Source organism: Juglans microcarpa x Juglans regia, chromosome 5D (assembly GCF_004785595.1).
Source record: "Juglans microcarpa x Juglans regia isolate MS1-56 chromosome 5D, Jm3101_v1.0, whole genome shotgun sequence".
NCBI classification, from domain to species: Eukaryota; Viridiplantae; Streptophyta; class Magnoliopsida; order Fagales; family Juglandaceae; genus Juglans; species Juglans microcarpa x Juglans regia.
The window spans coordinates 34757448-34771760 of record NC_054602.1 but is presented as its reverse complement, the minus strand read 5'-3'; the positions used below and the strand labels follow the sequence as shown (position 1 = coordinate 34771760).

Here is a 14313-nt window from a genome sequence, read left to right as displayed (position 1 = left end):
TGTCCAAGATATAAAATGTGTTCTTCACAATACTTTCCGAATTAAAGATCTTGGAGAGCTTAAATAGTTTCTTGGATTGGAAGTTGCCAGATCTTCTAAATGGATTTCACTTTGTCAAAGATATTATACCTTGGAAATACTTGTTGATATCGGTTTCCTTGGTTGTAAACCAGCTAAACTACATATGAGTCCTAATCTACGCTTGGTTAAGACTAATTCAAATCTGTTGGATGATCCCACAGTATACAGAAGATTGGTGGGAATGTTACTTTATTTGACCATAACAAGACTTGATTTGGCTTATTCTGTGCAAGTTTTAAGCCAATTCATGGACAAGCCTGCCCAAATACACTTAGATGTTGTACACCACGTGTTACGCTACCTCAAAGGTACACCTGGCCAGGGCACATTTCTTTCTTCTTCTTCTTTCTTGCACTTGAAAGGCTTCACAGATTCAGACCAGGCCACTTGTCCAGACACTAGAAAATCAATCACTGGTTTTTGTGCATTCTTGGGTGATTATCTTGTTTCTTGGATCCAAGAAACAAAGTATAGTATCTCGATCATCAGTTGAAGCTGAATGTAAAGCTTTGGATCCACTGCTTTTAAATTAACATGGTTGATTGCTTTATTTCAAGACTTGGCATTTCTCATCAATCTCCAGCATTTTTATTTTGTGACACCAAGGCTGCTCTCCACATAGCAGCAAATCTTCTTTTTAACGAAAGAGCTAAACATATAGAATTATATTGTCATTTGGTTCATGAAAAAATACAATCCGATGTACGTCAAATGTTACATGTGACCTCTCAACATCAATTAGTTGATGCCTTCACAAAAGCTCTATCTCACACTCAGTTTGTTTATCTTCTTTCCAAGATGGGTGTATTTGACATTCATACTCCATCTTGAGGGGGACTATTGACACATTAGCATACTTATGTAGCAATTTGTTAGTTACTTTGTAAAGATAGTTTGCAAGTTTTACTACATGTGTACACAACATTTCTTTCCTTGTATATATATAAACTTTGTACAACTTTTGGTTCTTAATACACAGAATACAACAATTTTGATGTCCATAATATTCTTGCGAGCTCTCTCATTTTTATTTCTTGAATATTGTTATGTTTCGGGTGATTGGATTAGCCTGTTATGTTTTCCTACAAAGAGCGTGTTCTCCACACTGGCTTATAAGTAGAATTACTCTTCATGAAAAATTTTAATAAATATTAGCACTCGATTCAAACTAAGGCATGCTCAATTAACTAGTCTCATGCTACAACCAAAGATCGAAGATATTATATATATATATATATATATATTATGTATATTCTATCAGTATAATTCATATATGCAATCAAAGAGAAGAACATATATATAGCTCATCATAACATAAATGGTTTTAGTTTTAAATAAGATCGAAGAAATGATGTATTTTATTTTTAAAGGAAGAGGGTTAGTACCCTGAATTTATTTATATACTCTTACTTATGTCGGAAGAAACTTTTACAAAAAAAAACCACGGAGGATACACAACAAATCAAACTGTAAGGTAATTTAGTAATTAAGCTAAACTAGTTACTCATACTACGACGTAGTAAAGTATGAGTTGTGAAAAACTAGGGCTAAATTAAAACTATCTAAAACTTGAAATGCAAAGACGTTAAAAGTTTGATGGGCAGGTGTACGTGAAGATCATGAGGAAAACATGGTGTTGTGTCCAACTTGCACCCTCGAAACCATATCCATTATGCCACTCCATAGTTCAATATACTTCCATGGAGGTCAGAGGATCAATTAATGTACTTCAAGGCATGCAGCTTATAAAGTATGTGCGAATTATTTGTAATCCTTTTATTATGCCTAACAATATCTCTCATGTTTTGATAGGAACCGAACGTAGTCATCTTAATTAGTACTCCTGAAATAATTCTATGTGTTTTTCACTTGTCATGATCTGTTGGGTTTGTGGAGCCTGATCTATTATTGTGGCAGCTCGATTTGATGACCCGACTGGTCAAGGATCTGTTACGGATTTGAGAGCCCCGGGAAATTAATAATATATGTTTCTTTGGAAGTATTTAACCACATAATAGTATCCATCGCATTTGCTTGTTTGTATATCCCTAATTACCTTGCACGGGTTACTACTGGGCGGCAAAGCGCATGGATCAGGATCAGTGATTAGGCTCACTAAAAAATTAAAAAATATATATATGTTTACTTGTTTGGACACTTGCAATATGTTCATTATATAAATAATACTTGTAATGCCTATTCCACTCCAAATGGTTTCATCGGCTCATCTTTTGTTCCAAAGTAAGCACCATGGTCTAATGCCTAGAGCCCTATGGGCCGAATTAAGGGCACCTTCTGTCCCTCCCCAAGGGGAGAGAGGCCAGGTTTTGAGTTCCAGGAGAGAGATACATGACGTGGGTTGGATTAGGGGACCGTCTATGGCCTCTATTGGAGGGATGTGATGTGCCCAAAGCTACGATTTATTGTTTACAGATTCATTTGTTTTACCAGGCCCATAGTCACTAGGCCCAATTCGATTTTAAACTAATTATGGAGAAAATATTTGTTGGGAGTAGCCAGCGGCCACGACCACAGTTACTACCTTGGGTGATGGTTGCAAGTTGCCCATAGAGGTGGCCACCCATTAGTAATTGAGAAATTTTATTTGCAGTCTTCATTTAGAGACGGTATATGTAAGCTCTTTATTAAATGAAAAAAAATTACCATTTTGATAAGGATATTATTATAATTTTAAAAAAAAAATAGAGATAAAATTAACTAAGCTTGCAATATAATCTTCATTTGAAGACTGTACGTAGCATTGCTCTTAGTAATTTTGTCAACAGATCAGGCTACTTGATGGTGGCTTGATTTAGCCACCGTGGAGGCAGTCAAGTAGTGGAGGCGCCATGAAGAGCCACTACAAAGGCAACCTTGCCAAGAGCCCCTCGTGATTCATGCTTCAATGAGTCTGAAGGTGGCTCAGCCAACACCATGGTCACCAAATGAATGTCCTTATTTAATTTTTTAAATTTCTTAAGATTTTATGTTCTAAATTTTTTATATTATTTTGTAAGAGAAATGATAGTTACAGTCATGAGTGTATAAACGTCGTGCAATCACTTCGAAAAAAGTAAATAAATACGAGACTTACATGAAAAAAATTAATTTGTTAATAGTAGACCCTACTCTTTCTTAAAGTGACTGCAACGTGCTTGTACACTCTACGACTACGTATAGTATTACTCATTTTGTAACTCGCGGATGAAATTTATAAAAGAGTAAAAATAAGGGAGTTTTTTCCGTAATAGAATGAAAACTCACTGAATGCTTCCCGGACTATGAAAAATTTTCAATAGAAGTGCATTACTTCACCAAATGAACCCCCCGGCCTATTAATAACAAGCAAAACTATTTTCTTTCCTCTACAAACTGAATACAAAAGAATTGTAATGGCGCATTGAATTCCAATAAAAACCTGGAATCAAATGAAATCAAGTGTGGTTATCAGTAGCCTGCAAGTTTTTCCTTCTCTTTTGTATGTAGTAGTATCCAAGCCCTCCCAGAACAAGCAGAATAATCAATCCATCAAACACTCCTACCATGGCCAAGACCCATTTCTTGACATTAGTCTTACCATGATTACCACTAGTTCCCTTTGGAACCTTAACCATAAAACTCATTCCAGTTCCCCTTTGAACCTGTTTAACTCCCACAACCAGCCCATAAAGATGGCATTCTCGTTGGTTTGTCTCCCCTTTGACAGAGGAATATAATGCAGCTGCACATTTGCAGTCTTCCAAGCACAAGTTTGAGCATGTTTCTTTGCTAATATTAACCCTTTTAGGACCATCTTTCAGAACATTGCTAACACCCTCTAATTCAAGAATCTCAGCCTGATTACTGCCGCAAAACTCTCCAGAAATTCCCTCACTGCAGTTAGAACTCATTGTGGTTTCCTTTGTTAAATGCCGGATGCATGAACAAGCATTGGAGAATGTACAAATGCCATAAGGTTTACAAGCCAGAGGAAGATCACAAGTGGTGTTTAGTGCCTGAAAAGCAGTCTCAAATCTTCCTTTGCTAGGGTGATAAAAGAAGAGCCCCAGATTTCCTGTTTCATTTCCCAGCGCTAAAAACCTTAGAGGTTGAGATTGTTGCGATGGAATCTGCGCGATTTTTTTATATTTATCACTGAATAACCGCAAGCCATTCGAAGCCAATTGGATAAATGTGATATTCCTGTTATTGGAAGGCTTAAATTCCCAGTAGGAATAGTTCCACTTACCAGAATGAAGGTACAAAGAAATCCCGTTGTGCTGAATTTCCAAGGAGTAGAATGAAACTGAGTTTTTTGGGAAAGAAGTCAACCGAGTGGCCACATTGAGTCTCTGGCCCCAGAGCATTACGTCTGTGGGAAAATTGAAACTTTGCCATTTTATCTGGTCCAAGGTGTCAACCAGAACCAGATTGCCCGAATTCCGTATCTGTAATCTCTGCATCAAGACGAATGAAATTGATGCAAAAAAAAATCCCATTAGAAAAATATGTTGGCCTAAACGATACTAAAATTGAGTTGGGCGTATTTGAAGCTTTACCTCCACAGCTTGTCCAGAAGTCCCAGTTCGCCATCCCACTTGCTCTTTCGGACCTTTCAACCTTAAATCTCCATCCCCAGTAAGCTCTAGCACACATATATCCCATGTATAAAACCTCAAGTAGTGGCCAGAATTCCAGACCTTCACATCTCCAAGGAAAACCTCCAAGGAGCATGAGTACCTCCCATCAACAGCTTCAACGCTCAATGCAGCTTTAAAGTTGGGTACCGTCTGGTTTGTCTCCAAAAGTAGAGCTCTCCCAATGAATCCCACACTATATTCCACAGGGACAGCAAGCGTGAGTCGAAAAGGAATGCGAATATCCGATCTGCAATACCCATAAGTGAACAAAAGAATGAGAAAACTGAAGGAATATAGCTTCATGGTTGAATCTGGCAATCCTGTTTTCTCACTTTCTTTCGGTCTCTAGCAGTTGGGTTGGACATTGATGATTAAGATCATCCCTCGGTTTTGCAGTAGTCTTTTTGGGAGTTGGGTGGGCATGAGTACTATTGCAGCAACTTTACAAACACCCACCCAACTCCCAAAAAGGCTATGAATTTCATTCTGCTCTGTGATAGACAATACGAAAGCAAAACTAATGAAGTGGGGGCATTATGCTGGGAAGCTAGGGAGTGTTAAATTTTGTAAACTAGAAAGTACTTGCTGCTAAAGTAGCAGATTGTAAAGGACCCAAAAAGAAGGTGGAAAGGTGGTGGTGGTGGTGGTGGTGTACAAGCTGTCCATGCGAGGGACCTTCTAAAGTTTTTAAGGCCTTTAATTTTGAGCTGCTTAGGCTGGGTGTAATATTAATTGAAAAATTTTAGACATAACTCTCACACTCCTCACGTTACTTAAAAATATATGATTTTACTCTTTTGCTATCATATTTAATGAAATATAAAATATGAAGATAAAAAAGTAAAATCATATGTTTTTTAAATGGTGTACAGAGTGTGACGCTTTTGTGTAGTATGACTCATATTAATTATGAAAAAATCTTCTTATAATTGAGTTTGCATATCAAATCGCACATCAATACTGATATGTAAAGCATTCATTTAATGAAACGGTACAAATTGAGGACGAAAATAATTTTCATAATAATAAAACATTTATTTCTCTTAAAATTTTTCTTTTTTTTTATTTTTTTTTAATAAAAAAAATCATATTAACATTGATATGTGATTTGGTGCGTCAAACCGCTTTATCTTGCATGACTCATTAATTATTAGTACAATGAATTTGGGGGCCAATCCATCTAATTTGGTTGGATCAATTGAGTGCCATTTTCACTAGTGGGGGAAGCCTGAGCCTGGAAGGCGTGCTTTTGAGTGGGATTATTATGATACAACTTTCTGTACGCGGTTGTTGCATGCCACGTGTATATGTCTGATTATGCCACTTGTGACAATTACATTTTGCTGACCCTGATATCACGCTTGGATGACGTGTTTCATTCCACGGCTATGTGATCAAAACGGATTAATTACACGCATATATATATAAATAATATATATATTTAAAATTGAGGGTGTTTTGTAAAATGATTTTATTTTATAAATTAATTTATAAAAATATATCTTATTTAAAATAGGATTTTGTAAAGACTAACAAAACCCGATTTAGATTTGTAAATGTTATTTATTACGCCGTTTCTCAAAGCATATACAGTCTGAAATTGTGTGATAAGAAGAAAATAAATCATATTACAAAAAAAAAAAAAAAAAGGGAGAACCTTTACTTCAAAATTTTCAGAAAAGGGAGGAAAATTTATACTGCAAAGGAAAAATAATATGGAAAAGGATGTTGAGATGGATACAAAGAAATTAGATTAAGATTTTCTATAACTCAAAAAAATAAATGGAATTTGTGAATCTAATTAAATCACAGTATCAATACAGCTGAATTACGAATATCTTGTTTATTATTTTGCAAAAATTATAAAAACAAATGTCTAAAAGGAATGAAAATATTAATTTATAATTTTCTTTACACTTATTTTCATTTCTATATATAAAATAGAAAATTAAAATTTATGTCGGTAGTACAAATCATGGGTGGTTGATGCATAATTCTGATAAGGGACAAATCAAGAATAAAGGTGGTGTTTTGAATGAAGATAAGGCCGAGAATCATGGAAATGTTTTGGAAGTTGTTGAGATAGGGATGGAAGTTGAGGAGGAAGAGGGCGGAACAGGTGGGTTGGTTTCAAATGGGGATAGGGAGATGATTATGGAGAGTATTACAAATGAAAGATTGGCAAACTTTCAAAGCAACGACTTTTTAAATGGGAAAGTGGAAGTTAGTGGGCGAGCAGTCAGAAGTGGATTATTGGGCTGTAATGGGTCGGAAGAAGGGAAATGGTCTACTGAGGGCCAAGTGCATTCTAATGGGCCTACAGATCTCCTTAGCCAGTCGAAAGAGGCATTAGAAGCAATTTTGAAATAGGGGGAGGTAAGGTTGGTCAGCTCACTACTAGCATCACCTGAAAAACAAAAACAGCAGTAAGGAGGTGGTAGGTGGTAGGTGGAAGAGTCGGGCCCATGAAAAATGTGTGTTCTCTTCTCTTACAAAGGTATTATTTAATAAAAAAAGGGGTTCATATAGTAGTGGGGAGGTAGTTCTTTCCACCAAGAGTAACAAGAAGTGTTGCACTAAGGTACTGAAAAGACATAATAATTTGTGCCTGGATTTGGCGGAAGTTGATGGACAACTCCACCAAGCATTATGAAAATATTAAGTTGGAACTGTCGGGAGTTTGAAAACTTCTAAACAGTTCAAAGCCTTTGTTGTTTAGTGAAAGATAAAGTGCTCGATGTGATCTTCTTAATGGAGACTAAGTTGTCCTATTTTCATGCTCAAGCAGTTGCAAGAAGGTTTAGATTTGAATGTTACATTACGGTGGAAGCTATGGGGAGAAGTGGAGGTTTGATGCTTTTATGGAAACACAAAGATCAAATTGAGTTAGTAAATTATTCTCAAAAGCATATTAAATTGATGGTTAAGGATGAGGAGTGTAGTCAAAGTTGGTTGTTAACTTGTTTTTATAGCCAACCTAATGCTAATTTAAGAAGACAGGCATGAAGCTTATTGGGTTATTTCAAGCCTAGTGATAGGGGATGGTGTGTGATTGGTGATTTAAATGAAGTATTGATAAATGATGAAAAAGTGGGTGGCAGACCAAAGACTGGGAAGTTGATAGGTATGTTTAGGAGAGTATTGGAAGATGGTAATCTTTTTTATTTGGGATGGAAAGGGGACAAATATACATGGAGTAACCACCATGAGGATGATTCTTATACTACGGAGAGGTTGGATAAAGTTGTGGCAGACCCATATTGGAGAGCAATCTATACTGAGTATATAGTGGAAACACGAACTGCCTTATGTTCACATCATAGGCCTGTTTTGCTGAATTGTTTGCATGAGAGAAGAAATGTTAAAAGAAGTCAATTTCACTTTAAATATGAGGTAAACTGGATAAATGAGGAGGGTTGTAGCTCTTTAGTTGTAACTAAATGGCAATAAGGGGTTGCTCGATAGAATTGGATTGACAGGGTGCAAACGAAATTGGACGGTTGCAGGAGGGGTTTGTAGAAATGGAGCAGAAATATTGTTAAAGAGAGGACAACTACAATTAGAAAAAAGACAAAGTTGTGGGCTTTTTGCAAAATAGCAAGGCGCCAAAGAATTTGGCAGAACAGAAGAGGTTACGGGTTGAGCTTTTTTTTGTTGGATCAAAAGGATATCAAATGGAAGTAAAGAGCCAAAAGACATTGGTTAGAAGGTGGGGATAGGAATACAAAATTTTATCATGTCTGTGTGAATCAAAGAAGGAAAAAAGAACACTATTAAAAAGGTTGTGGATGTTAAGGGTCAGGTTCTGGTGGAGAAGGGAGACATTGCAGCTGGTTTTTGAAATCATTTTTCAGAAGTTTACAAATCTACTAATCCATCCGTAAGATGTATAGAGCAGTGCCTGCAAGGGGTGGAAGAAAGGATCTCAGATGATATGAGGGGGTCTGAACAAAGCTTTTACCAGTGAGGAAGTGGTTGTTGCTTTAAAGTAGATGTCTCATTTTAAATCACCTGGGCAGATGGCTTTGGTGCTAGGTTTTATCAAGATTATTGGGAGACAGTGGGAGGGGAGGTTTTCCAAGCGATTTTGGAGTTCCTGCAAAGTGGGAAGATGCCAAGAGATCTTAATCATACTTATATAGCATTGATTCACAAGGTAAACTCTCCTAATTCAGTTCAATGCATGAATATCGTCAAATAAGTTTATGCAATGTCTTTTACAAACTGATTTCTAAAGTTATGGCCAATCGAATGAAGGGTGTTCTGTCTAAGGTTATTTCTTAGAACCAAAGTGCCTTTATTCCTGATAAACTTATTACAAACAACATTATGGTAGCATATGAATTACTCCGTGCAAAATAGGCAGAAGGGAAGAGATGGTAGTGTAGACATTAAGCTTGACATGTCCAAGGCTTATGATAGGGTAGAATGGGGTTATCTTGAGGCTATGATGTTAAAGTTGAGATTTGGTTTGAATTGGACAAGATTGGTGATGAAGTGTGTGAGATCAGTGAGTTATTTAGTTATTGTGAATGGGGTGCTAGGTGAGACTATCTTACCTACATAAGGGTTGAGACAAGGTGATACTTTGTCACCATATTTGTTCTCGATTTGTGTTGAGAGTCTTAGTTCATTGTTACAAAAAGCTGAATCTAGATGGATTATTAAAGGGGTAGAAGTGGCAAGGAGAGGTACAAAGATAAATCACTTACTTTTTTATGATAATTGTGTGGTATTCTGAAGAGCAAAATATGAGGAGTAGTGCTGTGTGAATAATTTGTTGGTTCAATATGAGTATGCCTCGAGTCAAACTATAAGCAAATAGAAAACCAGTATTTTGTTTAACTCTAACAAAAAGGCTGCTACCAGGAGTTTTATTTTACAGCAGACATATGGGATGATGTGCAACAACTATAACAAGTATTTAGGGGCTTCCTAGTGTTGTGGGAAGGTCTAAGTAAAATTCTTTTAGATGACTAAAGGAGAAAATCTATAAGATGATTAATAGTTGGATGACTAAGCTTTTATCTACAACAGGAAAAGAAATCCTCATTAAAAGTGTGTTGCAAGCTAAACCTGCTTACACAATAAGTGTTTTTAAATTACCTAGAAATCTGTCGAAGGAAATTGAAGTAATGTTGGCATGGTTTTGGTGGAACCACAAACAGACTTGAGAAAGGCATATATTGGAAAAGTTGGGGAAAGCTTGGGGTGGTGAAAGGCAAGGGAGGTCTAGGTTTCAAAAATCTCAACAGTCTCAATAGTGCTTTGCTTGCTAAGCAAGTATGGAGGTTTTTAAAAGAACCTTCTTCATTGGTGGCTTGTGTTTTTAAGGATAAGTATTTTCATAATGGGGAGTTGTTAGACGCTAAACTAGGGTCTTGTCCCTCTTTCATCTGGAAGAGCCTTTAGTCAAGCTTGGATCTGGTTAAAAGTGGACTTGTGTGGCGAGTGGGGAATGGTTAGTGCATGAGGATTTGGAAGGACAAGTGGTTGCCTAGGCCATCAACTTATCAGGTTTAGACACCAGTTAATACTTTTGACTCTGAAGCCAAAGGTGATGTGCTCATTGATGATGAGAAGAAGTGTTGGAAAAAAGAGTAATTGAAGTTGTCTTTAATGAAGATCTTATGAAGAAAGTCAGAAGCTGTGGGAGTCATCAAGTTGTGGGAGGGTTGAAGATTAGTGGAAGAAGATATGGCATATGGGGGTTTCAGGGAAGACAAAATAGTTGATATGGAAAGCTTTGAATAATATTTTACCTATAAAAGGTAATTTGTTTAAAAAGCAAGTAATTGATAGTAGTTTGTGTCCAATATGTAGACTAGAGGAAGAGTCTGTGTTGCATGTTCTTTGGACCTATTTTGCATCAGCTGATGTTTAGGGTGGAGATGAAAGTCCAGTTAAAAAGTGGCAGAGGTTTTATGCAAATTTTGAGATGCTATGGGCTGAATTATATACAAGGCTAGAATTGGATCAATTAGAGTTGGTTTTTGTCATTTTTCATAGAATATGGACAAGAAGGAATAATTTTGTTTTTTAAAATAGTTTTAAAAGTCCGGCAGTGATATTAGAATTGGCTCAAGATGATCTGTTTTCTTATAAGCAAGTGCATCAAAAGGGTTCTAGTCCAGCAGTGACAAGTCAGATAAAAACAAGAGGACAAGGATGGAAACCAACTTTTTGGCCTAATTTGACAGTTAATTTTGATGTTACTTTTGATAAGGAAAAGGAAATGATAGGTTTGGGAGTTGTTATCAGAGATAGTGGAGGGGATCTATAAGCTGCTCTTCTGCTTCTAAGGATTGTGTTAACTCAATTTTTGTTGTTGAAAGCTATGCTTTGTTAAGAGCTTTGGAATTGAGTATTGACTTGGGTTTTCATCAGTTTTCACTTCAAAGGTGATGCCAAGGTTGTTATTGATGTTGTTCAGTCTAATTTAGATGATAATTCTTGGTTGGGACATGTTACAAATGATATAAAGTAGATGATGTCGAGATTTCCATTGTGGAGACTCTTTTATTCATAGGTCTGGTAATAAGGCTACTCATAAGGCAGCTAAGTTGGCTGTTAATATTGAATGTGAGAGTGTGTGGTTAGATAAGGGTCTAATAAAGGTTTTGTCCAATGTTTTGAATACTTTACCGGATGTTGTACCAGTCGAGACATTGGAACGAAATATTTCGATACTGGTACCGTTTCGTGTACTATTTCGGAATAGTCGATATATGAATAAATTATATATATAAATTATATTCCAAAATACCAATCGATATATGAATAAATTATATATAACATATATATAAATTATAAATAACCTAGTCTAAATTGAGAGTAAAAAAAATGAGATTAGAGTTTGAAAAAATAAAAAAAAAAATTAAAGGCCGAAATATCGACTGGTACAGGCTTAAATACAGACCGGTACAGGCCGAAATATAAGCTGGTACAGCCGGTTTTTGGGCCGTTATGAAATATATGTAATACCTGTATCGGACAAATATGTCGTACCAGCCGGTACGGTACGGTATTTAAAACACTGGTTTTGTCTGTTGTTTTGAAAGACAAGTTATGTATTGTTTAATATTTTAATGAGATGAGGTTTTCCTTTTAAAAATATATATATCTATTATATAAGTGGCTATAAAATGGAGGAAATGAAAATTCTTGTTTTCCATTAATTTTTTCGTTAAATCAGCGTTAAGTTACTATGATAGCTTTGAAAACAGTAATTTTTTTGTCCTTTAATCTGTGTTAGTTGTGTCTTTTCTTTTCTCTTTCAATCTTTTTTGGTGTTGTTTCTATTATTGTCTCTTTACATTTATGATCTTATCACTTCCTCTCACAAATTGAAACTGACTCAAATATGAAACTTAATATTTTCCTCTGTTTGTACTCTCTCCCTCCCGAGTTCTCTCTCAATTGAGATCCTCTATTTTCTCTCTCTTCATCTTCTCTCTTCTATACATCTTCTCTCTTTTTTTGGCTCTTCAAGTTTATTTTTTAGTGTTGGGTTTTTTTTTTTCCTTTTATTTTGTTGAAGCTAATTTTTTTTGCTTGTCTGATGTGCATGTTTTCATCTTCAGATTTGTGGTGTTGGATTTGTATTGATCGACTGCATCTTCAGTTTCATGGGCGTCCAGATCTAACTGGTTTTGACAACCTAGAGTGTTTTTCCTTTCATTTCATTGAAGCTATTTTTTTTGCTTATCTGATTTGCATGTTTTCATCTTCAGGTTTGTGGTGTTCGATTTGTGTTAATCGACTGCATCTTCAGTTTCGTGGGGGTCCAGATCTTGCTGGTTTTGACAACCTCGTCTTCTCTCTTCTTTTGGCTCTTCAAATTTGTTTTTTAGTGTTGGGTTTTTTTTTTTCCTAGGCCTTAAGGGTAAGACAATCTTTCTGACCTTTGACTATGAATTTAAATACATATGTAGTTCTCAAACCTTCTTTAATATTGAAAGTTCTTCACTTTCCTAATATGGTTACTGGATTCGGGAAGTTTTTTAAATTATGATATAAACGAACTGTTTTAAAAAACTGGGTTTCGATTAAAAGATTGGGTTATTTTTTATGAGTTCAATGAACTCCCTTCAAGGCAATTGGGTCTTTAGAGACTTGGGCTCTGATTGTTATGGATTCTGATTTGAAATGTTATCTTTGCTAATGGTGGTGATCTTTGCAAAATGGACATAATTCTTTGGAGATTTCAAGTTTCTTTACAGAATGGGCATAATTCGTTGGAGATTTCAAGTTTATTTGTTAGGTTGAAATGAATTATGATTAAAATTTGGTGGAACTTGCTGGATCATGGTGACAAGCTTAGCCAGTGGGAGACATTTTCTATGGTTTTCTTAATAATCCAGATTTAAGTTGCCAAGTCAGCTACATACATTTTTCCTATTGTTGATTTTTTCTTGTTGGGTGGATTCGAAGTTAACTCCTCAAGACACAGTAATGGAGAAATTGGAGTTTCCGAGAAGAGGTGATTTGAATGCTATGGAGAACTTAGAGAATAATTTCCTACTCATCATCCGATTTAGACAAATCATTGTATTACTGTTACTGGTTCAACTCCAAATCTGGGTGAGCACCGTGTGTTTTCAATTTTGTTAGAACGTTAGAACCCATGATTACTCGTCATGAGTGATGTTAAGGAAATCTTTGTCATTCGTTTCACGTTGGATCATTATTAAGGTGTCATCAAGGTTTTTGGGATTACTTCGATCCTTATTTTGAGAACATTTGTTTGATAGGGGAAAATATGGAAACCTAGGTGGCATTCTAGCTCATACAGCAATGGATGCGTTACAAATTGTTTCGTCAGCAACACAATTAGTGTATTGCCTTTGTATGTTAAGAAGTTAATCTCCAAAATTGGAAGAACTTTGGTTTGTGATTTAGCAATGGGATTATGATGTTTTGGTTGTTCATTTTATATTATGAATTTATTTTTTTGTATTTGTGACAGTTCAGCAATATATGTATTAAAACATATGTTTATACTATTGCATATGGAGGTTTTGTCATCTAACTTTTACTTTTCATGCTTGATAATCAGTTTTCACTAACAAGATTTTTTGATCTCTTGTGATTGTATATATTGCCTTTGTATGTTAAGAAGTTAATCTCCAAAATGGGAAGTACTTGGTATGTTCGATTGATACATAAAAAAAAAATGACACATAAATTTTTGAATTGTTAAGTTTGAAAATAGAGAATCTGAGATACATTGTCAATTGATGGGGACTTTTTGTTTTGTCTTAATTGTTGAGATAAGGATTTTAGAATTCAATGACGCATGCATGGACCCCAAAACAACCATAAAAAAAAAAAGATAAAAAAAAAAAGATAAAAAGGAAGAAGAAGAAGATAAACTTGATGTACGGCATCTGGATTTATATAAATTAATATCGTGGAATAGACCAACTGGTCTAGGTCTAAGGGGAAGATACAGTAGAATTCTCAAGATCGTGATGATCATATTGTGTGCTTTGGGATTGAAATCGTTATTCACAAATATGGCCAGACTTGCCGAGTATCCTCATCTTCTGCACTGTAGCTTTACTTATAAGGAGATAGTTTTCTTGGATTGCGAGGAAATTTGCTAGCCATT

General features: G+C 35.6%; 1 protein-coding gene across 2 annotated transcripts; it reads right to left on the bottom strand.

The window, feature by feature from the left end:
• Positions 1-3368: 3368 nt before the first annotated feature.
• Positions 3369-5355, bottom strand: LOC121263984 (G-type lectin S-receptor-like serine/threonine-protein kinase SD2-5). Of its 2 annotated transcripts, XM_041166996.1 has the most exons (3): positions 5037-5354; positions 4620-4947; positions 3369-4517 (listed from the first exon to the last, which is right to left on the bottom strand). In XM_041166996.1, the coding sequence occupies exons 1-3, from the start codon at positions 5063-5065 to the stop codon at positions 3516-3518; spliced, it is 1359 nt and encodes a 452-aa protein (XP_041022930.1). In that variant the 5' UTR covers positions 5066-5354; the 3' UTR covers positions 3369-3515. The 2 variants fall into 2 exon arrangements, with proteins under 2 accessions (XP_041022930.1, XP_041022929.1); XM_041166995.1 differs by having other exon boundaries at positions 4620-5355.
• Between the last annotated feature and the right edge of the window lie 8958 nt (positions 5356-14313).

Excerpts from the sequence above, each read along its gene's own strand:
- LOC121263984 (XM_041166995.1), bottom strand. The coding sequence starts at position 5,003 with ATGAAGCTATATTCCTTCAGTTTTCTCATTCTTTTGTTCACTTATGGG. Across the intron at positions 4,518-4,619 it reads CTTCTGGACAAGCTGTGGAG|AGATTACAGATACGGAATTC; the intron begins GTAAAGCTTCAA and ends GTCTTGATGCAG.